This window comes from Calonectris borealis, chromosome 26 (genome assembly GCF_964195595.1).
Source record: "Calonectris borealis chromosome 26, bCalBor7.hap1.2, whole genome shotgun sequence".
Lineage (NCBI taxonomy): Eukaryota > Metazoa > Chordata > Aves > Procellariiformes > Procellariidae > Calonectris > Calonectris borealis.
The window spans coordinates 5,249,494-5,273,430 of NC_134337.1; the positions used below are offsets into that span (position 1 = coordinate 5,249,494).

Sequence of the window (23,937 nt, forward strand, 5' to 3'; positions counted from 1 at the left end):
GATAATTACTGGGGAGACGAGCTGGAGGGGGCCAGGGTCCCTGCGAGTGCCTGGGGACCGAGGGAGCCAAGCCCCCGTCCCCCCAGGACTCTGACTCCTGGGTCCTGTGGCGGGCAGAGGTGCGGGCAGAGGTGCGGGCAGAGGTGCGGGCAGGGCCCACACACCACCCCGTGCGTTTCATCGCCTTTATTTTCACGCCACCGTGTTACAGGCAGGAGGGTCCCGACCGCAGGAGGGTGCCAGCTCCAGCAGCCCCAGCCGCCGGCGGGGCCAGGCTGCTCCCCCCGCCCTCCACCTCCCACTAGATACAATATTTAAAACTTTTAATATAAAGGTTAAGTTCATTATTCTCGATCCTGAGAAACATTTCGTCCGTTTACGGAGCTCTCGCTGTAAACAAAGCACCACAGGCACCAAGCCCGCACCCCGGCGCAGGCGTCCCCGGCTCCGGGGCTGGATGGCAGATGAGGAGATGGATGTCCCCGCCGGCACGGGGACGGGAAGGGTGGCCGGCGGTCCCCTTCCCGTGGCGTTGGGGGGGATCAGCCACATGGGACCGGCTCCATGCACAGCCCCACCACACGGCTCTCCTTTGGGAGCGAATTCCCCGGCATGGGAATCGCCTGGATCTGGGCAGGCAGCTCCTGGCTGGAGATGTACCCAGGGCTCTGGGGGTACACACACCCCCAGCCCAAAGCGAACCTCCGCGATGCCTCCCCTCTCCTCTCCACCCCGGTGCCTGGCCGCACGCTACTCATTATTAAAAAAAATTAAAATACAGATATCCCAAAGGAAGAAATACCCCCCCGAAGCGCCCCACCGGTCCTCCCTACCCCTCCCTCCCCACGTTGCTCCCTTGACACAAGGTAAACTTAAAAAAGAAGACGCCTGCAGCAGCGCCGATCGACGCCCGGTCCCTACGGGCACATCCCAGGGTGAGCAGAGCCGTGGCGGCGGTGCCGTGGGTCCCCAGCCCCGGCGGTGGGACCTCAGAGGGTGCCGTGGCCGCGGGATCCCAGGGCGAACCAGCCCATCTTCTCCTGGGCCAGGTCGAGGTCCCGCAGGCGGATGCCGACCTCCCCGAGGAGGATGTTCTCCCAGAAGCCTTCCTCGCTCAGCACGCTCAGGCGCAGCTCCCGCTGCTGCAGGTCCCCCCTGGGGATCCCGTCGTAGACCAGCTGCGGGGCAGAACGGAGCAGACCCTCAGCCATGGCCCCCCGCCGGACCCCCCCAGCCCCAGCCCCATCCCACGTACCATCTCGTTGTAGGTGGGGTTGCAGGTTTTTCGGGCCACTTTGGTTTTCCTCTTGGTGGTTTTTTGGGGGTCGGGCAGCAGGTAAGTCTTGACGTAGGGGTCAGGGTCATTGCCATCCTGCAGTGGTGGCTGTGGGGCAGAGCAGGGGGGACCCCATGAGCCCGGCAGTGGGGCAGACCCCCAGCCCACTGCTACCGGGTGCCGCGCACCTACCAGCCCCCGGATGTGCATCACCATGATGAAGAGCTTGTTGTTCTTGTAGGAGATGGAGAGCTTCACCTCCCCTCCGACCTTCCCCAGGGGCCGAGCCCACGTGGCGTCTGAAGAGGAGAAGAGGGGCGCGGGTGGGACGGGAGCCCCTCGCCATTGCCCCGCGCGGTGCCAGCCGGCTGCCGGCACAGCCGCCAGCCCTCCTACCTGCCGGCTTTGGGGTCGGGTTGGTGCCAGCTGCCTTCTCATCCCGTGGCAGGGGGTGGAAGAAGGTGTAGATGAGGTCACACTGTGGGGTGAGGAGGTGACATTAGTGGTGACGGTGGTGACCACGTCCCCCGCCATTTGGGACCGATGCACAGTGCATGCACCGATGCTTTACATAGTGCATTGGCCCCCAAGCACTTTCCCACCTCGCCAGCATCGCTGGCACCATCCCCACCTCTCGGGAAGCAGCAGCCCCCCTCCACCCTGCTGGGACCCCCCCCAGCTCCGCACCTCCGCCACCTCGGGGGCCGCGTGGATGAGGTGCCAGATGTAGCCGTTCAACTCCTCCTTCCGCCGCTCGGCCACCGCTTCGCCCCGCGACCGCCCGATGACGAACCTGCTGGGGAAGCTGTGGGGACGGACACTGAGCAAAGCCCAGGGGGTGGCGGGGAGCCCCGGGGCTCTGCCGGGGGTCTGCGGAGGTACCTGGGCAGCAGCGAGGAGGGGAAGAGGAGGCGCAGCTTGTTGTGCAGCTCCTGGAACTCCTCGAAGGTGCGCTGCACGAAGGTCACCTCCCCCGGGCTCTCCCGCTGCACCTTCACCACATAGGTCTGTGGGGAGATGGGGCTGCGATGTGGGATGGGGACCGCGGGGTGCCCCGAGCCCGTATGGGGCCGGGAAGGAGCACTGGGACAGAACCACCCGAGTCGTCCCTTTGCCTGTCCCCAACTGTCCCCACTCACGTAGCCCTTGCTGGGGTTGAAGACCCTCTCGTGGCGGCAGAGGAAGACATCGCGGATCCGGCCGGACGTCTTGATGGTGTGCGTGCGGGGGGCGAAGGAGAGGGTCGGGCGGGCGTCGGAGCCCGTGAACTTCATCTGCGCCAGGTTGTGAATGAAGAAGTTGAGCTTGGTGGCCACGCTGCCCAGGCTGGACTCGATCAACCTGCAACGAGGCCACCTTGTCTTCAGCACAGAGGAGCCCAACAGCGTGCCAAGCTGGCGACCGTGTCTCCCTCCATGGGCTCCCTCCATCCTCTCCTGCCCTGTCACCCACCCATGTCCTCTACCTGGTGAAGTAGGTGGTGGCGTCGGCATCAGAGTCCTGCGGCCTCAGGGCATCGTAGACGTACTTGAGGTCCTCCAGGTCGGAGAGCTCGGGGATGCCACAGGACAGCATCTGGGAGGCAAGGCAGGGGGTGAGGGCAGGCGGTGGCAGGAGGACCCCTCTGCTGTGCCTGGGGGGACGGGCATGTGGCCCCTCCAGCTCTCACCAGCCCCAGCAGGTTGAGGAAGAGGTGGGTGTGCTTGCGGATCAGGTTGTAGGCCTGGCAGCACAGGTCGACGAAGTCGTGGAAGCGGCTGGAGGGCTTGTCCCCCCCGTTGATGACGTACGCCATGTCCGAAGTGAAGACAAAGGGTGCCCGGTCCCTACACCGGGGAAGCGGGGACAAAAAGTGAGCGTGGCTGGGGGTCACCCACCACCGGGACCACAGCACGAGATTTCATCCCATGAAATTGGGGTGAACCCCAATGCTAAAGAGCCGCAGCCCCGCAGGGATGAGCCCAGGCGAGGGGGAAGGGAATGCTGCAGGCGTTTCTCACCTCTTGATGTTGCCGAACATCTGCGCGTGGCCCAGGAACCTGCCGAAATCGATGTGAAACATGTGACCAGTGGTCTTCAGCATGATGTTGTCATTGTGCCGGTCGCAGATCCCCAGCACGTAGGTGGCCACGCAGCAGCCGGCGCAGGAGTAGATGAAGTTCTCCACGGCCTGGGAGGAGGGAGGGAAGGATGGAGCCACCAGGCATGGAGAAAGGCTGGACATGTTGGGAAATGACAGATCTCGTCCCTGAAGAGGGTGGCACGAGGAGTGGGGACCCTGCCAGGCTCTTCCTCACCTTCTCGTATTCGTCCTCCTCGGGGTTGTGTTTCTGCAGCCAGTCTGCCAGCGGCCGGTCTTTGAAGGAGCCCGTCACGCCGTGTTCCACCTGGATTTTGCGTAGGGTCTCGGCGTTGGGGATCATCTCCACCATGCCTGGCAGCCGGGACAGCAGGGTGAGACACATCCATCCCACCGAGACCCCAGCCCCCCTTTGCCACCAACCCAGCCGCTCCCCAGCCATCACTGTTGAGTGAAGCCTACAAAACCACGTTCCTACAGATGGGCTGGTGGGATGGGACCCAAAGGTGGATCACAGCTACTCGCAGCAGCTCCTCTCTAGCAGAGCCCCAGGACCCCCTGTGCCGTCGCCAGCCCGAAAGCATTGCGACCTGGGGCCCGACGCCGCAGGGGGACACCCCGACGCTGGGTTACCTCGTCCACGGCCGGTGGAGAAGCAGCGGAAGATGACCATGCGCATGTCCAGCCCCTCCTGCACCCAGATCTTGTTCATGATCCGGATCATCTGCAGCGTCAGCATGTCTTGCCGCAGGTCGTCGCCGCACTGCGAGCCGCAGCGGGAGAGCCATCAGAGCCGGGGGGCGGCGGGGGCAAAGGCGAGCCAGCTCCAGGTGGGCTGGGGCAGCCGTGCCGGGGGTTTGGGCATTGCTGGGAGGACGGGCTCACCTTGAAGATGACTCGGATGTTTTCCCCAAGGGGATCAACATTCTGGAAGGAGAGCTTCAGGGGGACGGCGTTGGAGTTGAAATAGGAGCAGTCCTGCCGCGGGGAGGAAGGCGCAGACCATCAGGACGAGCCGGGTGCTGGCAGAGGAGCCCCCCGACACCCCTGGCTCTGGCACTCACCCGGGGCACGATCCCCTTCACCAGCAAGCTGGGGCTAAGCGGCAGCCGGCACGACCCGTTTGCCTTGAAGAACTGCTTCACGTCCTCCAGCCCCTCGCGGAGGATGCCCTGCGGGGCGGGCATGGGATGGGGTGGGCATGGGACGGGGGCTGAGACACAGCCCAGCAGCCCCCTGCACCCCCTCCCGGCACCTCCCTGCACCCCCTCCCACCACCCCGGCACCCACCTGGCGTGCGGACGGGGCGGCATCCCGCACTTGCTGGGCCAGCCTGGCCAGCGTGCTGACGAGCAGGCACTGCCGGTCAAACTCCTCCCGCAGCCCCTTCCCACAGCAGCAGAGCAGAGCTGCCAGCAGGTACTGGTAGCGGATGCTGAACTGGGAGTCCTTGAGACCGTCCTTCAGCAGCCTGCTCGGAGCAGGGGCACACGGGGTCAGGTGAGCCCCAGGGTCCCCCCTCGCCGCTCCCGGCCCCCCCAAACCCACCAGAAGAAGTAGTGGGTGATCTTCAGGTCGCAGATCGCTCGCTTCATGAGGAAGCGCACCAGCGGGCTGTCCAGGTAGCACTCGTACTTCAGGGCCTGGAGCGGGGAGAGTTTTGGGGCGTAGCGGGACCGGCATGCACCCCATGCCACGTCCTGGTCCCGGCATGCACCCCATGCCACGTCCCAGTCCCGGCATCCACCCCATGCCACATCCCAGTCCTGGCATGCACCCCATGCCACGTCCCGGTCCCGGCATGCACCCCATGCCACATCCCGGTCCCACCACACACCTGGACCAGCTGGGGCAGGTAGTCCAGCAGCTCAGTGTCGGAGATGGAGTCGATCCACTGCACGGCCGTCCTCCTCACCTCCTGGTCCGGGAACCTGCAGCCGGCGTCATGGGGACAGCATCCTCAGCATCCCCCCTCCCCATTCCCACCACTGCCCTCTCCCTGCCTGCACGGGGAGGGCAGCGGTGCCCAAGCATGCATCCCTCTGGCACCCACAGCCCACCGGTGGCTTACGTGGCGTGCAGGAGCCCCAGGGCGTCCTGGTGGCTCATGTAGGTCCACTGGCTGAGCAGGGCGTAGATGTCGGGCAGGCAGGCCCACTCCCAGCTGGGCGCGCTAGCCAGCAGCATGGGCAGCGCGCCGGGCGCCGCGTGGCAGTAGTAGCGCTTCTCCCACAGCTGCTTGCGGTCGGCGTCCATCAGCCTACGGCAGCGGGGGGACGGGGGGCACGGCTCAGGCTCGGGGCAAGGGAGGGGATGGCATGGATGGGATAGGGCTGGCAGGTTGGGGACGGGGCATCCTGTCCCTATGCTGCACCCCGTCCCTATGCTGCACCCCGTCCCTACAAGGGACAGCCAGGACCCAAGCACCCATGCACAGGGGTGACTGAGCTCCTGCAGGGACGGCTCTGGCTGTCCCCCTGCCCAGGGACCGCCAGGCTGGCCGTGCACCCCAGGCATTTTGCAAGGAGCGTCAGCACCATCCTGCGCAGCAGATCCCGGCACAGCTGCCGACACCTGATCCTCCCGTTTATAGCCAGCGCCGGAGGACTCCGGCCGGCTCGGCCGTGCTGGGCTGGACGAGGGGCTGGGCAGCTGTCCCCGCTGCGGGGGACGTGGCTGGAGAGACCCTCCCCAGAGTGGGGCAGCCGGGGAGGGCAGAGCACAGGAGGACCGACGACAGGCAGCTCTGCCAAACACCAGGCTCCAGCCTCATCCCCAGCCGCCGGCAGCCAGAGGCAGGATCAGACCCCCAGTTCCCCCCGTGCATGCCTCCACAGGGTGATGCTGTCTGCCTCCTTGGGCTGCTTACCAGTAGAGCGATTTCTTTTGCATCACCTCCCGCAGCCTGCGCTGGTCCTCCTCCCCCAGGCTGCCGAACTCGTACTTGGGGCTGAATTCGGCCGCCGGCGGGCTGGTGAACTTCACCTCGAAGGCGGAGGTGGGGAAGTCGATCTGGGGCAGAGGCAGAGGGTAAGCGGGGGCCACGTGTGTGTGTGTCCCCGGGACCCCCCGCCGCCGGGACGCACCTGCAGGATGACGCTGTCAGGCTGGTTGAAGTTGGGGGCACTCGACCTGGCTCTGGAGTTGTCCTGCGTCGCCGGCCACAAGCCCAGGAGCTTTCGTCCGCAGGTCAGGACCCTGGAGGAGAAGGCGGGGTGAGAGCCCGGCGCTGGGGGCTGCTCTGATGGGGCAGGAGGGTGGCACCGCTGCAGTGATGCTGTCCCCATGCTGAGCCAAGGCGCTGGGGACCCTCCTGCCCCACTCTGGGGACGCTGGCATGGTCCCTCGCCGTGCCCATCGCGGCAGGACACCCCACGTACTGCCTGAAGTTGAAGAGGGGGGTGGTCACCCAGCCCAGGGCCTCAGGGACCCGCCGCTGCTTGTTGGCGTCGGAGGAGCTCCCCGGGGGCGGGACGGGCACGGCGAAGAGCGTGACGCTGAGCAGCGTCTCCCGCGGCAGACGGTTCACCTGGACGGGGAAGCAGATCCTGCAAGAGAGCAGCCAGCGGCTCAGCCATGCCGGGGACGGGCACTGCCACCGCCCTGTGGCACCAGCCAGCCCCCCGCCTTGGGATGCCAAGCATGCCCTGGGACAGCCCAGCCCAACAAACGCCTTTGCTGCTGGCACCGGGGGTGCCACGTGCCCCCTGGCACGGGACGGAGGTTCCACGTCACGGGCAGACACCCCTTGGGAGGCAGCTGGGTTTGGGGAGAGCCGGCTGCTCATGTACCCCCATCCTCTACAGGCATCGGGGAGCCCTGCTGCTCTGTGTCCCGGGAAGGTGACCGCGGGGCAGGGGGGCCACCATGGGGGACCCCCACCGCACACTGACCTCGTCCCGTGGCTGGGGGGGGGCTGCGCGGGACCCCAGGGCTGAGGCTCCTCTCCGACGCTCCCGGGGAGCCCAGGGCGGCAGCTACATCCCACCCATGGGTGGGCAAGGGCAGGGGATTGCCCCGCGCCGGGGATCGGCACGACTCTGCTCCCTGCCGTCCCCTCGGCGCCTGTCCTTGGGGGGCACCGGCACCTTCTAAAATTATCCTCTTCCCATCCCCACCTCCCCGGGCCGCTGCGAATGCCAGGCGTGGCGAGGGCTGGGCACAGCCTCCCTGCCTGCTCCCGGGGCTATTTTTGGAGCAGATCCCCTTTCCCGGGTGCAAACACGCAGGTCCGGGGAGGGCAGGGCTGGCGCTGGGGCCGGAGCTATTCCCGGGGATGACACAAGAGCTTCCAACACCCAAAAACCGGGGAGAGGCGCAGAGAGGAGCCGCTGGAGCAGGGGAGGAGGAAGAAGAGGAAGAGGAGGAGGAGGCAGGGAATGGCACCGGGCACCCCCTGCCCACCCCATGGCCGGGGTGCTGCCTTACTGCTGGTCCCATATGATGAGGTGGAAGAGGTATTTGTAGACGTGGGCCTTCCTGGTGAGCAGGGGGCTGCACAGCTCCTTGCCGCCATGGCTGAGGGAGCAGGAGAGGTAGAAATCTTCGTAGCTGCACGGGGAGCAGAGGGATTCGTGAGCTGGGGGGGCTTTGCCTGGGGCAGGGGGACCGGCACCGAGGGGTTCACCCCACCATGGGGCAAACCCCACGCCAGCGGGGTGGGTGGATGAATGCGCTGCCCCTCTGTGCCTTCCCCAGGCTGGGCTTGGGAAGGGGGCTGCACTGGGGAGGGGGCGCAGAGCCGGGAGCCCTCATCCCCATCACCATATGCCACCATGCATACCATCACACGGGGGGCTGCCGGGGGGGCCCTGCCATGTGGCAGGTGCCGAGCGACAATCCGGGGAGGGCTGCGGGGTGCCGGAGGTCAGGGGATGCTGGCATTTCCCAGGCTACCCGCTTTGTTCGGAGCCAGTCACCAGGGGGAATACATTAAGGACAGGACAAAGGCGAGGGGTCCCCGGCGGGGCGGCTGCTGCTGGCGCCGCTGCCTCACATGCCCTCCCCGCGGCGGGCTCCTGCCGCCCGCCCGGACCCCCACCGTCCCCCCGCGCGGGGCCAAAAGCGGGTACGGGCACCGAGGCACCTAACAAAGGAGCACGCTGCCGATGTGGGGCGAGGGCAGCCCGGCCCCGCTGCATCGGGGCCATCTGTCACATCCCCAGGGCGACGGCGAGCCCGGGAGCGATGCTGCAGCCCCGGGGATCGTAGGGTTGGGATGGGAGAGCACGGCAGAGCTCATCCCACCCGCTCGCACCCAGAGGCTCTGGCATCAGCTGGCTCTGAGCATCCCTCACCGCCCGTCGAGCACCAGCATCCCCAAATTCCTGCCCTTTCGGAGGCTTGGGGTGGGTTAGCTCTTATTCCCTCCCCGCCTGCTGAATATCTGGGACAGGGACACACTCCTCAGCCACCCGGGAGAGGGACACCCCTGCTACGGTGTATTTAACACGGGCATGGGCCCCAGGACGGGCAGGCAGAGGCTGAGCAAGGTCCAGGCAGCTGCCCTTACCTGGCAGCCCAGGTGATGGGGATGCGGTGGGTGGCGTAGACGGTGAAGGTGAGCGGGCAGGAGAGCAGGCGAGCCTCCTGCGCCACGCCGTGCTCCCGGCTCCCGTGCACGGCCGTCTGGAAGTCGGCGTTGAAGGTGCTGCAGTAGAGCTCAACCAGGTTGAGGATGGCGGCCGTCAGGCTCTCCACGATCCTCTCTGAAGGGGAGGTGGGAGAGGGGTGAGACGGGGCGGCTGCCGGCCCCGCTGCCCCCCCCGGCGTCCCTCTGGGCTGGGGTCGGGATGCTGGAGGGACCCCCGGGCTGGACCGCCGCAGGTCTTCCCCGGGACAAAGCGGGTGAGAGGGAGAGTATCAGGCTTCCCATTTTGCTGAGTTCATGGGGAGGAACAACAGCCATCACCTCCAGAAACCCTCTTTTCTTAACCAGAACGGTTTCAAACACATTTTTGGCCTTAATAATTGAGGAGGAGGGGTTTGAGAATTAAAAGCACCAAGAAGTTGAGCCCAGAAGGGGAGGAGGAGAACAGAAATACCTCGATTTTCCCTCTTGGCCAGAACATTTGGATCCTGTTGAGGAAAAAAAAAAGAAACCACAAGAACAACATCAAAATCAGCTCCGTGCTGCCGGCGGGGAGCAGCTCACCAAGGCAGCCGCTTTACGTAACCGGCCCGGGCTCCTCGGCTGCCGGAGCAGGCAGCATGGCCAGGCAGCTGCCTGCTCCCAGCTATTGAGGAATTTTCCACGTGGTACAGCGGGAGGAGGGAGGGAAAGAAGTTGGATGTGAAAATGTGCTTCCCTTCTGCACCTCCCGGCCGAGCCCCCTGGTCCCGCACCCCCCAGGGACCAGCCCCCCTGCGCCCATCACTTACCTTCTGGATTTTGGGCTGCATGCGGGAGGGGCAGGGGGGCATCTGGTTGAGGGCTGCCGTGATCTCCTGGGACTCCACGGCAGCCAGGGCATTGCAGATGGCCATGACCGACTGGATCACCCGCTCCGCCTTCAGCGGGAAGTCTCCCTGGAGGGCAGAGGGGGGCTGACGTGGGACCCCCAGGCAGCCAAGGGGCAGGGGCTGCTCCCCGCAGCCCACACACCATGCACGGGGAGGTGCACCAGCCCGTGCCTCAGTTTCCCCTACTTTCACAGCCTTTCCCCTTCTCTGATGCATCCTTAAAGCCCCATAACGAAAAAGGGAAAAAGTCTGCAGCAAATAAGACAAGGTGGCCCCAAAAATGCCCCCTCCATCCCTGGTGCTCACCTCGGCTGCCAGGAAAGCATCCACCTCGTTGTGGAAGGTGTCAAAGAGGAGACTCAGAGCCTGCCTAGGGGACAGAGAGCAGAGCTCAGCCCTGGCCAGGCGGGCACCCGGCACGGGGGGCCGGTCCCGCTGTGTCCCCCCTACCTGCTGATGGTCTGCTTGATGGGTCTCTCCTGCAGGTGGATGTAGTGGTTGAGGGTGGAGGGGCTCTGGTCATCGTTTGCCTGGAGATGGAGAGATGCTGTGCTGTAGCTCGGCCGCGCACGGGTGCTCCCGCAGCAGGGAGGTGGCACGGGCATCCCCGCGCTGCCCTCCGCACCCGGGCACCCACCGTCCGGGCCAGGTCGCTGCGCACCCCCTTCCTCTTCATCAGCTGCAGGCGGATGTCGATGTCAAACTTCCTGCAGTGCTGGATGTACTCGTGGCTGCCCAGCGCGTGCTTGCTGCGGGGACAGAAACGGCGTGCTGAGCCTGCGGCCCCCCTCCATCCCATGCGATACCACAAAATTCAACCCGGGATGCCACATCCCCACGCCCCGCGGCCAGGCAGCGTTGGCTGGGGCTCGGCCGTGGCTGCCTCGCCTGCAAACGGACGTTCATGGCACCGGGTTGCTTGCGCTAGGAAACCTGAAGAATAAGCTATTGTTTTCTCTCCTTCCCCTGCTGCCCTCCAAAAAGCCGTGCCCGGCCCAGCCGGCGCGACGGAGCCAGGAGCGGGCGCGGAGGAGCCCGTCGTGCCGGGACCTGCCCGCTGATGCGTGGGAAGCAGGTCCCCCGTGGGAAGCTCGGGGGACCCGAGGAGCCGGAGGATGCTCCAGCTGCCAGCAGGACTGGGGCAAGCCCTGGAGCAGGGGGGGACAGCCTGGTCCCACCGTGCCCACTGCCACGGACAGCCCCCCTGGAGCGGGACCCACAGAGCTCGCCGTCCAAACCCATTTTCTTTGCCAGTTGCGGGGGAAAATGAACTGATTCAGCCCTGGCCGGCATGGCAGAGCCATGGGCACGGTGCCGAGGCGGTGCGGGAGGCTCCAGGCAGGATGGAGCTGCAACGGCAGGATGCGGCGGGGGGGTTGGGAGAGGCACCCCCAGGGGGTCCTGGGGCTGCAGGGGACGGGGACACGGAGTCCGATCGGCACGTGGCCACCGGTGCCGTGTCCTGCCCCGTGGCCAGGAGGACAGGGAGGAGGTGCGTGGGGAAGGCGCTGCAGGAAGCCTTGCCCGCAGCCAGCTGCACAGGCAGCAACGTGCCCACGGGGCCGGCATCCCGTGCACCCCTGCCTGGTCCTGCCTCCCCTCCCTGTGCCTTGCAAAAGCAAACGGGCAGCAAGTGACAGCAGCTCAGGCTGGTTTGCAGAGCTCAAGGGCCCGACCGGCTCCGCACAGAGGGTTTTGGCACTTCCAGCATCTCCTCTGCCGGGGGAAGACATGGAAAGAAAAGATCGGCGACAAAAGGGCTTTATGTCCCAGGGCTTTCTCAAAGGTCCTTTGAGGGCCCCAGGAGATATGGCAGCGCCTGCCGGCACCGGCTCCCGGGGAAACGCTCGCCGGGGACGGGCTGTCCCGCTCCAGGATGCCATTCCCTGCCAAAAAAGGAGGAGGTTCATCCCTTTGGGAAATGTCCTCCAAGCTGGCTGGATCCATCCTATAGCTGGGTGCTCCCCGGCAGCCCTGAGCCACCCACAGCAGAGGTTTGCTCTCTAGGTCAGATGTATGGGAAGGTTGCTGTACCCATGGCTAGTTAACAGCTTGCACCCCTGCTGCGTGCAAGCACACATGCACACACACGCACACACACGTGCGCACACGTGCACTGGGCTGCTCACAGCAGGAGAGCTCAGCACCGATGGGAACAACCCCTTCAGGTGGCCGTGCCGGGCAGCCAGGAGCAGAGGCTGGGCTCCGCTCGCCCTCCGCACGGGTGCCGCGCAGGCTCTCCCGGGCCGAGCAATTCCCAGCCGCCCCTTTAGGGCCTAAACCAGCAGCTCCTGGAGGCCATGGCAAAGCTCCCGCAGATTTCCCGTGGCAGGGCCAGGCCCACGGCATCTCTCCAGCAGCGGGAGCTGGCTCGCTGCACCGAGCCGCCGGGAAGGACGGTGTGTGCCTGTGCATGCGTGGCTGCTGCATCTTCCTCTGCAGAGCCCTCCCGAGCCGTCAGACCCCAAAACCCTCCAGGAAAGGCAGCAAGGCAGGGAGGGCAGGAGGGACCTATGCAGGTCTCAGTCCCCATCATGCATCCCTGGGTCTGCAGCCGAGGGAGCCCATCGCAGCCCTGATGCTCCCGTGCCCCCCACACCCGCTCCCCCCGCAACACGTCCCTTTTCTACCTTCTCCTGCAATTTAAACAGCAGGCTGGGAGCCCCCGGGCTCTGCCGCTCCGCTCAGCGACACGGCTGTTATTAATACTCCTCCAAAGAGCTTTTTTGGCAGCTCCCTGGTTTTCAGACCTTTCTCCAGGCGCGCAGGGGTCAGCGTGACGGATACCCCCGCCACCGGGAAAGATGCTCCCAACATGCTGCTTTTGGCAAGAGCATCGCCGCGGCTCAGGAGGCAGGAAACGGAGCGGAGAGGCACGCCGGGATCAGCCCTGACCATCCATCACACCCGGCCGAGGCCACGCACGGGGCGAGCACGGCCGAGCATCTGAACCCCAGGATGTCTGGGTTGTGTCATGTCACCCCCCCCACGACACTCACTTCTGCAGGAACTCCTCCAAGCCGCAGATCTTGAGCACAAAGTCCTCCACGTCGATGGTGTGCAGCTCGTCGTGCGTGTAGCACAGCGCCTGGTAGATGAGCAGATCCACGGTGGAGGAGCCTGTGGGGAGAGGGAGCAGCACCCTGAGCCCCGGGGATGGTGGGACCCCCCCCAGATCCTCCACCCAGGTGTTGCTGGGGTCTGTCCCTGCTTCACATCACCCCCGAGTCCCTGCAAGGGGGGGACACGCAAGTGGCTGCGCGGCACGGGACGCTTACAGTCGCAGGTGAAGGTGAGGGGCTCCCGCAGGCTGTCACACACCACCGTCACCTTCAGACTGACGCCGTGGCCCAGCTGCTCGGGGCTGAGGTTGACGGCGCTCCACACCAAGCCGGTGAGGGAATAGTCCTTGGTGCTGTAGCCGGACCGCAGCCTGCGGAGGCAGGGACAGGTCAGAGATGCTGCCCTGCTTTGGGTTTTGCCCCACCCGCAAAAAATGCCTGTTTTGGGGCATTTTGGAGTGGGATGCTCCAGGCTCGGGGTGCACCGAGAGCCCCGGGAAGGGCTCGGGCACAGCCGGGTACTCACACATCCAGCATGTGGCAGAAAGCAGCCACCTCCTCATCCCGCTCCTCAGAGACTTCGAAGAGCTCGTAGCCGTTGGTGAAGGAGTGCGGCCGGGGGGCAACCTACGGGGCAGAGCACGAGCCCATCAGCCGGCTGCAGCGTCCCCGGGGGCTGCAGCCCATGGCCCGCCCGGGACGGGGTTTGCCGGATCCCCCTGTTAGAGCACCGGGCACCGAGAGCCTTTGCTCGCCCCGGCGTTGCTGCGGCCGGGGGAGAGGCAGCTCTGCAGCAGCGCGGGGGGGACGTGCCCAGCAGAGGAGGGGTTTGGGCACCAGCCGCAGCGCACATCACCCACGTCTGCACCGACAACTTCCCCAAGGCTAAGGGAAGGGACACCCGAGGTCTCTCTGCCCCCAGCCCCCTGCCCACAAAACTGGCCATTTCCAGGTGGTTTCCAAAGGCCCCAGCAAGGAGATTCCCCAGCGGAGACAAAGGATGGGCAGAGATGGACCCGAGGACGCCGCAGGACGGGCAGGGACCGTCCCCAGGCCACGGGGTGCTGCAGCAGAGCCCTGCCCGTGCCCGGCCCCGCACGCTGCTCTCCTGCCGCGGTGCCGGGGCAGGCGGCACCGCCGTGCCAGGCTCCCCCCGCGCGTGGGGGTCCCCGGGCCTCCATTGCTCTTTTGCAGCGAACAATGGCCCCACTGTCAGAGCAATTAACCCAGCCAACAGCTAACGGGAGGCAGAGAAAGGCAGAGAACACAGCAGCCGCTAAAGACAATTTTAATGCTCTTTTATAATTAGTTTCTGGCACCAAGAAAGCTGAGAGTGGCTTACGTAGCCCCCGCCGGCGGTCCCCGGCTGCATCCCTCGCTCCCTGGGGAGGGGGTACCCCATGAGGAAGGAGACTTCTCCGGTTATTTATCTCCTCCTCTTGCTGGAGACGGGATGAGCTGCACCAGAGCCAGGGCTCTGCCCCTGCAATGGGCACCCCGGCGGGGACAAGGGACCTGGCAGCCCCGGGAGAGAGATGGCGGCAGCGCCAGCAGCCCCCGATGCCCCCGTGAGCAGAGGGGAAATATCCCACTCGCTGCTCGAGGGAGGGAAGAAGGGAGCTGGGATCGGAAAGGACGTTGCGAGCTGAACAGGAAAGCGATCGCCCGGCTCTCGGGAGGAGACTCCCGACTCTTTCCGGAGGATCTTGTGACATTTCATGAGCTGGCGGGACACGAGCCCGCTGCAAACCACCTGCAGTGTGGCTGCCGGAGATGGCAACGCTTGCATCCCCGGCGCGGCAGCTCCGGGGTGCTCCTGTGCCGAGCCAGCCGCGGGGCCGGGCACTACCTGGGGGATGACAGCGATGGCCAGGTTGCCCTCCGAGGCTGCGGGCAGCCCCTGCGGTGTCTGGGCACGAGGGTGCGGAGAGGAGGCAGCGCTCGGGATGGCTGCGCACGGAGCATCCCGCCTGCTCGGCGGCAGCGGGATGCTGACCAGGTGGGACTTGCCCTTCTGCTTGGCTTCCCAGCCCCGGTTCACCCGCCCTGAAGGGTTCTGGCGATGACTACGTGATCCCACACCCCTCGGGGAGATGCACAATCTGGAAAGGTCTTATTAACCCCCAGGGACGGCGTCTCAGGGTGCAGATGCCTCCGACTGTGATGCACAAACAAGACTCTGAGGAGTCCCGAGATGGGACAAATGAAACCAACCCGGAGCAAAGCAAACGCAGCAAAGCCGCAGGCGCCCAGGGCCCCGTTCGCACCCCAGCGCTGGGTTTCCAGCTCTCCCCAGCACCTCGGCTCCATCCCAGCCCCATTTCCAAGGCAGGGAGAGAAAAGCCTCTTACCGGATCGATGGAGATCCTGCGGTTCTTGTTCGGTGCCAGATTCTTCCGGTTGCCGAAGCGGGAGACGTATGTCCGCGGGGGGACCTGGGGGGGCATGGTCTTGCTCCGAGCCACTGGCTTGCCGCTTGATTCCTTCTCGAAGATGCTCCTGCCCTCCTTCCAGCCGCGGGCAGCTTCCCGCAGCACCTCCGACTCGTAGGTGGACTTCAGGTTGAGGCAGGTGATGGCGTCGTTGATGCCGCCGTAGTCGGCGATGCCGTAGGGGTCCTCCTCGGAGATGCGGCGGCCGAGCAGCTTGCCATGAGCCCGCTCGTGGGCCACCGAGAACATGTTGATGTCCCTGGGTTGGGGTCCTTTGGAGGATGGGGGGGATCCCTTCCCCGAGTGCTGGCTCCCCTCGGGGGAGCTCCAGAGAGGGTGCCGGGGGGGCAGCGGGGGTGGCGAGAGCTTTTTGGGGGAGCCGCCCCCGCCGTCGTGGGGCAAGGTGCCATTGAGCGGTTCCCTGAGGAAGTCCCCCCCCGACCCCTCGAAGATGTACAGGTAGTCGCCAGCCAGGGGTCCCTTCAGCCAGGGCTGGGGGTCCGGCTGGGGGGGACTGGGGCCGGGGGGAGGTCCGGGTGCAGGGGGACCCTCGGGCGCCACTGGGACGTTGTAGCTGAGCGTGGGGTCGGAGCCGGAGAGGCCACGTGCCGCTTTGATGCCGTCGCAGCCATTCCTCTCGGCGGGGTCGTCCCAGGAGATGAGGGGCCGGTCTCCCCGCTGCTTGGCGCGGCTCTCCTCCTTGTCCTGCCGCAGGCGGGAGAGCGCGTCGTACTCCATCTGCAGCGCCTCCGCCAGCGCCAGCTCCTTCCGACTGATGCCCACCGACTCCAGGGATTTCCAGTGCTCCCCATTGCCGCGCGTGGCGGACATCTCTCTGGGGACCAGGACCTCTTCCTCCCGGGCTCAGGGGTCAGGAGAAAGGCATGCTGCACCGCCGGCCGCCGGGGCGGAGGGGAGAGGCGAGGGTTAACGGCTGGGCAGGCTGCGATAAGGCAGGCTGGCTAAGGAGGGTCCGGCTGGCAGCAGGCAGTGGTACAGCCCTTCCTCTCTGCGATGGAAAAAAGGAAACGTTTAGGGGCTCAGCAATGCGACGGGTTAAATAAAGATTTTGCTGCTCCCCCCCGCCCCGCCAGGACCCCACGGTCACCAGTCAGGCAGCGCAGGCAGGGCAGGCAGGGCTGGTTCACCCCGCAGCAGCTGCTGGGGCTATTGCTGGAGCCCGACGTATTTCCCCGAGGACAAAATAAGACGCAGAGCGGGGAGGGCAGTGGGGCCAGCGCCTGCAGCTGGGGCTGACTCAACTTGCAACCCCGCTGCCGCAGGGAGCCTGCCCCAGAACGGGCGTCGCAGTGGTGCCGATGCTCCAGCGGCGTGCCTAGGACATGGCTCTGGGCTGCCTTGCTCGTCTCGGGACCACCGCAGCTTTGAGAAAAAGACAGCCTCCGCCAGCAAAACTAGGCCTTTTCGAAGCAGAAAGGAAAAGATGAGAGAGAAGGGCAAGGAAGGGACAAGACAGGGTGCTGCCCCCCTCGTCCCCACCGCGTGCGCAGGGGAAGAGGATGCTGAGTTTGCAGCAGCCCGGGCAGTGAGGCACCAACCCCCCATGGCTGGTCCTGAGGGTTTCACCCGGCTGCTCTGTCCCTGTCTGAGGGCTGCAGCATCCCGTCCCCAAACCCCGTTTCAGCAGAGGGAACCAAGCATGGCCCGGGATAGCTGGGAGCGCCCGCTGCTCACCGGCTCCCGTTGCCATTCCCCAGCACCGACCAGCCCGGGCTGCTTCAGCGAGCAAGAAACGGGGCACGGTGATGGGGACCCGGGCATCACGCTCTGCTCTAAAAACCACCGGCAGCCCCAGCCCCCTCGAATGGACCCACGGGTCCCTCCGAGCCTCTCCGCAGCGCCCGGCGCTGCACAGCCTCCAAACCCAGCTTTACGCCGCATTCAGCTGCCTGAGCAGAGAGGCAAAACAGCCGGGCTGGAAACCGCTCCCTGGCCCCCGACCAAACCCCGCGGAGGGCGGTGACCGCAGGGGGGGCTCTGCTCTGCCCGGCCAGCACCACGCTCTCCGGGGAAGGATGTTTCACCTCCTCTTCCCTTCCTAGCAAAATAAATCACGAAGTGGATGTTAAACAGAAGAGCGGAGCGAACCCGAAGCCCTTGGAGACGGCCGAGAGGCAGCTGAGTGTTTTCGGGCTCTGGCCAGGGCTGGCTCAGGAGCCTCAGCACGGGGAGGACACGGGACCTCTGCCGCCCCGGGCTCTCCTCTGCCCCGCACCGCTCGCTCTGCACTGCGCAGGGCTCTGGTTGATGCTCTGATTTAGGGCGAAAGGGTGCAACACAGCCCCTTCCCGGTGATTGCAAGCGTTGCTGGAAAGCGCTGCTGGGGGCTGCGGGCATCGCTGAACCTGAGGACCTTCCCTCAGTGCCCACGGCGGGGGGAGCCCGCACTTGCGGAGCAGGAAATCCCTTAATCACGAGGTGCAGGAGTGGGGAGAGGACCCCGCCGCTGCCTGCTCTGACCCCCAGCGATGGAGGAGCCCATCTGGCACGACACGTGCCCCCCACATCCCACCCCATGGCACTGGGCAACCACCTGGGCTATGCCAGTGACCACCCTCCTTCAGCACACAGCACCGAGGGGAGCATCATCATCGTCACCAGGCTGGTCCCCACCGTTCCCTCCCAGCCCATTGCTGATTATCACCCGCGGCAGCCCCCCCAGACTCATCACCGCCTCCCCACCCGCAAGCAGCCCCTCCTGACCCTGGGGCCGTGCAGGACCAGATGGCTGCTAATTAGCCCGGCCCAGGCTTCGCCTTCTGCAAACACATTTCCTGCAAGCGAGCTGGGTTTGACCCCCTCGCCGGCACGGGTCCCCTCTTGGACCCCCAACGCCAGGCTGGCCAGGCACCTCACTCAACCAGCTTTTTTGTGCTTTCTAACTGGAAAAATGGCTTCGGGGGGGCACGGCTGGCTGGAAATGTTCCCTTCCCCAGCATTTCGGTCCCTGCCGGCAACCGTGGGCTTTTCCTGGAAAAATAGAAATCCCAAAAGCTGGCAGTCCTGGGCTCCTGGAAGCTGAACAAAGAAAATCTGCTTTTAACCCAAAAGCAATAAAGTCAAACTGATTTTTGTGGCTGACAAAGCCACAAACCCATTCTCATCTCCAAGAGAAGCATCTGCATCTTCCTGACGTTTTGAGCAGAGAAACGCTTCCGCCTGGTCGAGCTGAAGCTCCCGCGTGTGCCGGTGGGATGCAGCCAGACCCGCACCGGGGCAGCAACAGCAAACCTGGTCCTGCCTCTGCCGGCACCGTTGGAGCAGCCGGGACACGGGGATGCCTCCCACGGGGAAGGCAGGCTCAGCCTGTGCTGGGCACAGCAACCCCGTGGTGCCAATACCAGCCAGAAAAAAGCCACGCAGGAGGGGGCTGCATGCAAGCCAGGGGACGTCAGCTCAGCTGGGGACACCATGAGCATCCCCGAGCAAGCGACTCAGCCCCTTCCCTCCTGAGCCGGCGTGGCAGCCGGACCGAGGCGATGCAAACCCACGTGGAAGAGCCCCAGACTCTCCCGGTTGCCCTCCAAGTCCTCGGCCATCGGCAGGACCGATGCTCAACCAGCACCGCCGGCTGCAGGCTCCTGCTCCTGGGGGTTTGGTACGCGGCCACCTGCGTTTCCACCGAATGCCCCTCTCCTCCCAGCAGCCTGTTACAAAAACTACCCGGGACTGCGAGCCGTGGGTTAGGTCTCAGCATGGGAGCTCCCAAGGCGGGAGCCGAATTCCAGAGGAGCAGAGACAAGCAGATTTTTTCCTCTTTAAAATACTACTACTAATAACATAGGGATAATTTTCTGACTTTAAATTTCCTGGCATTTGCCACGGTCACGTCAGCCTCAGGAGACCCATCCAGCTTGGGATCCCACCTTGCGGAGAAATGCTTCGCTGTGCTGAGTTACTGCGGCTGCAGCACACGGCTCGGCTGGAGGCACACAGGAGGGTAAACCACTTGTCCACTGGAAACCCTTTGCCCTAAGCCCCGAATTATGGTTTAACACAATTTTCTTCACAGTTTGCACCAGCATGGCCCCGTAAGGGAGACTGCAGCCTTGCAGGGAGCCAGGCACAGGCACCACATCCCTCATGCAACCCACCAGCAACCGCCGCTCTGCTCTGCGTGGCCACAGCAGCAGAGCGGAGGGACGTTTCCCCATCGATGCACTGCCCAGGTGCATGAAGCCAACCTCCCCTCCGGGACAGCCCTCGAGAACATCAGTGCTGAGACTAAAGCTCCAAATCCTCTTTCGGGAACCTCTTGCGGTTTTAAACATGATGTCAGAGCATCTGCTAGTTGCAGCATGGCCCCTTGTCCAGCTCCCAGCATCAGCACCCTGCCTGCCAGCCTGGCCAACACCCCCCCAAGCTCCACACGCCCTGGGGCACCCTCCTGGGACGGGAGGGAAAGGGAGGCTTGGGGTGAGGCTTTCACGCCTGCATGCCGGCAGATCCGCAGAGTTTATTTTTCAAATACCAAAATGGTCGGACCCACCCAGGAGCAGCCCAGCCTGACGGCAGTGGTCAGGTCCCCCCCCTCGAGGGCTCAGGGCTCTGTTAGCCCCTCAAAATCCCTCCCCACCAGCCGGTCCTGCTCTGCGGTGGCTCTCGGGGCCAGACGTTCTGCAGGGCTTTGGGGCGGAGGATGCACGGGCTCCCCGTAGGGCTCTCCCTGTCCCCACACCCAGCATCGGTGGGACAGATCTCAGCCCTCGTGCAAAGAGCTGAGCATCAGGTTGGGAGGAAGGTGAGGAGGACTGGGGCAGGCTGGGGGGGACCCGGGGGGAGCTCGGCACAGCCTGCAGCCACCCCGCGCCCACCCCTGCTCCTGGCAGCTGAGCAGCACCTGCTCGGCGCGGGGAGGGACGAGGGAAGCCGAGCAGAAAATTGTCCTACGGGATCCCACGGCGGAGCAAACGCCGCAGCCAGCCCTGCCTCCCCGTGCCCGGGGACGGGAGCCCGGGCAGAGCTGCTGTGGCTGGCGGGGGCTCGCTGCGCACCCCCGGCTCTCCCCGTCCCTCCCTCCCTCCCTTCCCCCTCGCAGGCAGCTGCGTTGGGAGCAGATAGAAACGTCCGAAGCATCTGGGAAGACATCAAACATCTGAGGGCGAGGAAGCAAAGCAAGCCCCGGAGGGGCACCTCCCCGGGGTGTGGGAGCCGGGGATGGAGGTTATGCCTATCAGGGGAGACAATTCACACCCATTTATAATCCAGCGGAGGGAGGAGCGGCCGTGAGAAGGATAAAGCACCAGCCTTCACCTCTGGGGCTGCGGGTCCATCCATCCATCCTGCCGCTCCGGCTGAACAGGGCGAGCCGCTGCGTTCCCAGCCACCGGAGCAGCCCCTGCCCGGCCAGGAGGATGGCGAGGGCTTCCCTGCCTCGGGGACACGGAGCCTGCTCCTGGCTGCGTCCCCAGCCACATGCCATCGCTCCCGCTGCGAGTCACAGCACATCCTGGGGTGACAAAGCTGCCTGGACACACTGGACCCCGGGGCCGTGCTCCGGCAGCGGGGATGCTCCTACATCTGCGAGGCAGAGCCGGCCCCTCGCCCCATGCAGCTCGTGGCATGGCGGGGGGCAGCTTCCCAGGGCCCCCTCCCAGCTCCAGCACCCCCAGAGCAGGTGGGACTCAGCTCCCCCCGCTCCAGAAGAAACTCTCTGGTCTCAATTCTCCTCTTCCCCTCCAAAATGGGGGGGAAATGGGGCCTTTTGGGACCTCCCGGGGAACGTCATGACCAAGGAAAGCCCTTTGGGTGGGTCTCCAGGTGGTGTTTCGACACAGGCAAAATGCAGGATTTTCACCCCAGTTTGGAACCAGAAAGGAAACCTGGTCTCAAAGGTCATTGAAAAACAAAACCAAAACCCAGAGCGTTTCATTCCTGGAGCAACACTCAGTGCTGCTGAAACACCACCCAAAACCCAGCAAAACCAGCACTCCAGAAGTGCTCACAGCAAAACCAGCATGATTCCCCCCCAAAACCAAACCTGACAGACATTTTCAAGCAACCCTATTTGTTTTCCCCAGTTTGCAGACAAAAAGCCAAACTCCAAAAGCCGCGGGGCCGCGCTCCCGGGACCCAACCAGCTGGTTTCCTGAGGGGGGTTGGAGCTGGCTCCCCTCACCAGGAGCTGTCACCAGCATTTCTCGGCAGGGCGGTAGGAAGGGCCCGGAGCTCATCCCTGTCCCGCAGGATCCAGTCCCACGGCCGGGGTCCCTGCACTGGGCTCCAGCCCTGCTTCACTCCCCAGGAGCCACCCTCACCGCGGGCTGGGCACGAAGGACACGGCTCCTTCCACGCACCCCGAAGCCTCCCATCCCCGGGACAGATCTGCAGCACTCGCCACTGCAACGTGGAGACCTGCAGGGTCCAGCCAGTTCATCACATGCAGCAAAATAAAACAAGGCAGCTGCCGTCCCGCCCACGCCAGGCTGAGCAAACACCTTGAAAACAGCCAGTGCCACTCGCTTCCAACCTGTTGCCTTACGGCAGGAGTTTCTTCCTCTTCAAGCCGATTCGTCTCCTATTAATAGCACAGCAAAGTCCAGTCTGGTCCAAGCTCTCCGGAGGAGGCAGGATGTGAAGCTGGCCGATGCCAAAGGCTCTTCCATCATTTTTCTACGTATTTCCACCCTCGGGAGGAAATCCTGCCCCGGGAAGATAGGTCGGATTTGGGATGGGAAAGCCCCCGATCCGGGGCAGCCGAAGGAGGGAGCTCTGCAGAGGAACCACCCAGAGCCCCGCGCGGTGGGAGCCGAGTCTGCAGTGGGGACAATGGAGGGGACAATGGGGTGTCCCAGCCAGGTGTGGGGCAGGAGACGGCGTGGGTGGGGGGATGTCAGAGGCACGACAGCCTCATGCTCGGCTGCACAGAGATGCTGAACCTCACCCAGCATCTGCGAAGCGATGGGGGCACGGGGAGGAGCGAGGGTGGGACCTTTCCGCAAAGCCACCCACCGCTGCATCCTCCCCGGTGTTCCCAGGCGGCAGCTCCGGGCCCCACAGCCGCCCCGATGACGGGGCCAAGACACGCGTGCCTCCGCCGCTCCCTGGCCCCGGGGCACACCCGTGGTCGGACTTTCCAAATTACTCAACCCTTGCTGCTCCAGCGCCCAGCGCCCACCCCCAGGGCCGGGTTTTTGCGGTGCTCGGCGTCCCTGGGGGATGCTGGCAGTCGGGCTCTCCCCGGCGCGGCAGCTCTGGCACTCGGCTCCTATGCAAATCTTGGCTTCCTCCGCGGTGAGCACCCGGCGCGGCGTGGCTAGCTCTGCGATAGCGCGGGTGTACGTGCACCCAGCTGCACACCGGCCTGCTGGCAGCGATCCTGCGTGCACAGCCTGCACGGGAGCTCAGGTAGGCAAGGAGCCCCATATACGCTCAGGACAGCTGAGCAATGTAAAGCATGGCACCTCCCTGGCCTCGGCGCATGCCGCTGCACCAGCACCCAGGGAAAGAGTCCTGCCTGCACGGCAGAGCTGGGACGGGCTGGCAAGCGGCAGCGTGCCGCCCTCCCTGCCCGCGCTGCCCTCTGCCCCACAGCCCAGCGGTCTGGGTGAGCCCCAGGGGCCGGATCCTGCTGCTGTGATTGCAGCTGTATCCATGCCGCACGCTCTGCAGGGCTCCACGGGGCTCTCCCTGACCCACATGCGCTCGCAGCTGAACTGGCGGGGTGCACTGAGGACATGCAGCAACCGGGGTGCACCCTCCTGCCCACAGCACCCTGTTGGGGTGCAGGGGGTCTGGCTGGCCCCACACTGCATGCCAGACCCAGCCTGGTCTGCAATGGGAACCAGCTCCTTCGGCTGCTCAGCCCTGCTCTGCCCGCAGGATTTCCATGCCGTAGGAGAGAGCCGCAGCCCAAGGACACACCACAGACACAGGCCAGACACACGCGGCTCCTCCAGAGCACCCGACACGCAGGGAAACACCTCACTCAGGACGGGGCCGTGGGTGCTGCTGCTGCTACAACCCCGGTGGTCCCTCCCCACGGCTCAGGACCGCGGAAGCCCTGGCCTCGTCAGCACCCCGGCCTCGCACACATGTCCCTTGCCCCGCAGCCCGGGGTGCTGGCGTGCACCGGCTGCGCACACATCCCTAATGTGCACCCAGGCAACGCCTGCACACACACACGGAGCACCTACTTACACTGCAGCACGCAAGGAGGACTGGTGCGCGGCTGCATGGCTGCTGGGCTGGAAAGGCAGCTCCGTTCAGCTCCCGGCAGCAGCATGGATCCTCTCCCCGACCTCGCTTCACTTGGTATTTAGGAGGGTGCTCCCAAGGCGAGGTGGGGCAGGCGCCTTGCCGAGGCGGTTAGCCCGGGAGAGCCGGGTGCCCTGTTTGCCAGGCAGGTTTCCCTCACCCCACAGCTCCCTGCTACCCCGTCCCTCCCGCTTTGGGAGGAAAAGATTGATTTTTCTTGATCACACTGGTGCTAGTTCACCCTGGCCCAGATCCTGTGAACAATTACATTCGTGCTTGGCCTTATACACATGAATAGCTGTGGTTAAGTCAATACATCTCCTTTGCTCAGGGGTAATAGCTCGCATATCTCTGGAGTTTACTGTTAAATACACGCATGAGCATTTCTGCAAGTTCAGGATCCAGAGC

General features: G+C 65.0%; 1 protein-coding gene across 1 annotated transcript; it reads right to left on the reverse strand.

Moving 5' to 3' along the window:
- Positions 1-171: 171 nt before the first annotated feature.
- On the reverse strand, positions 172-22,024 carry PIK3C2B (phosphatidylinositol-4-phosphate 3-kinase catalytic subunit type 2 beta). The gene is made up of 33 exons (XM_075173946.1): positions 21,803-22,024; positions 15,232-16,321; positions 13,407-13,507; positions 13,097-13,251; positions 12,818-12,938; positions 10,456-10,567; positions 10,269-10,348; positions 10,125-10,188; positions 9,738-9,884; positions 9,401-9,434; positions 8,869-9,064; positions 7,785-7,907; positions 6,737-6,904; positions 6,443-6,554; positions 6,226-6,368; positions 5,428-5,616; positions 5,194-5,287; positions 4,905-4,999; positions 4,647-4,827; positions 4,421-4,528; positions 4,242-4,334; positions 3,990-4,119; positions 3,574-3,710; positions 3,277-3,446; positions 2,946-3,102; positions 2,742-2,851; positions 2,416-2,617; positions 2,159-2,283; positions 1,964-2,081; positions 1,673-1,754; positions 1,469-1,575; positions 1,256-1,384; positions 172-1,178 (listed from the first exon to the last, which is right to left on the reverse strand). Exons 2-33 carry the CDS (start codon positions 16,141-16,143, stop codon positions 990-992), a joined length of 4,884 nt encoding a protein of 1,627 aa, XP_075030047.1. The 5' UTR covers positions 16,144-16,321; positions 21,803-22,024; the 3' UTR covers positions 172-989.
- Between the last annotated feature and the right edge of the window lie 1,913 nt (positions 22,025-23,937).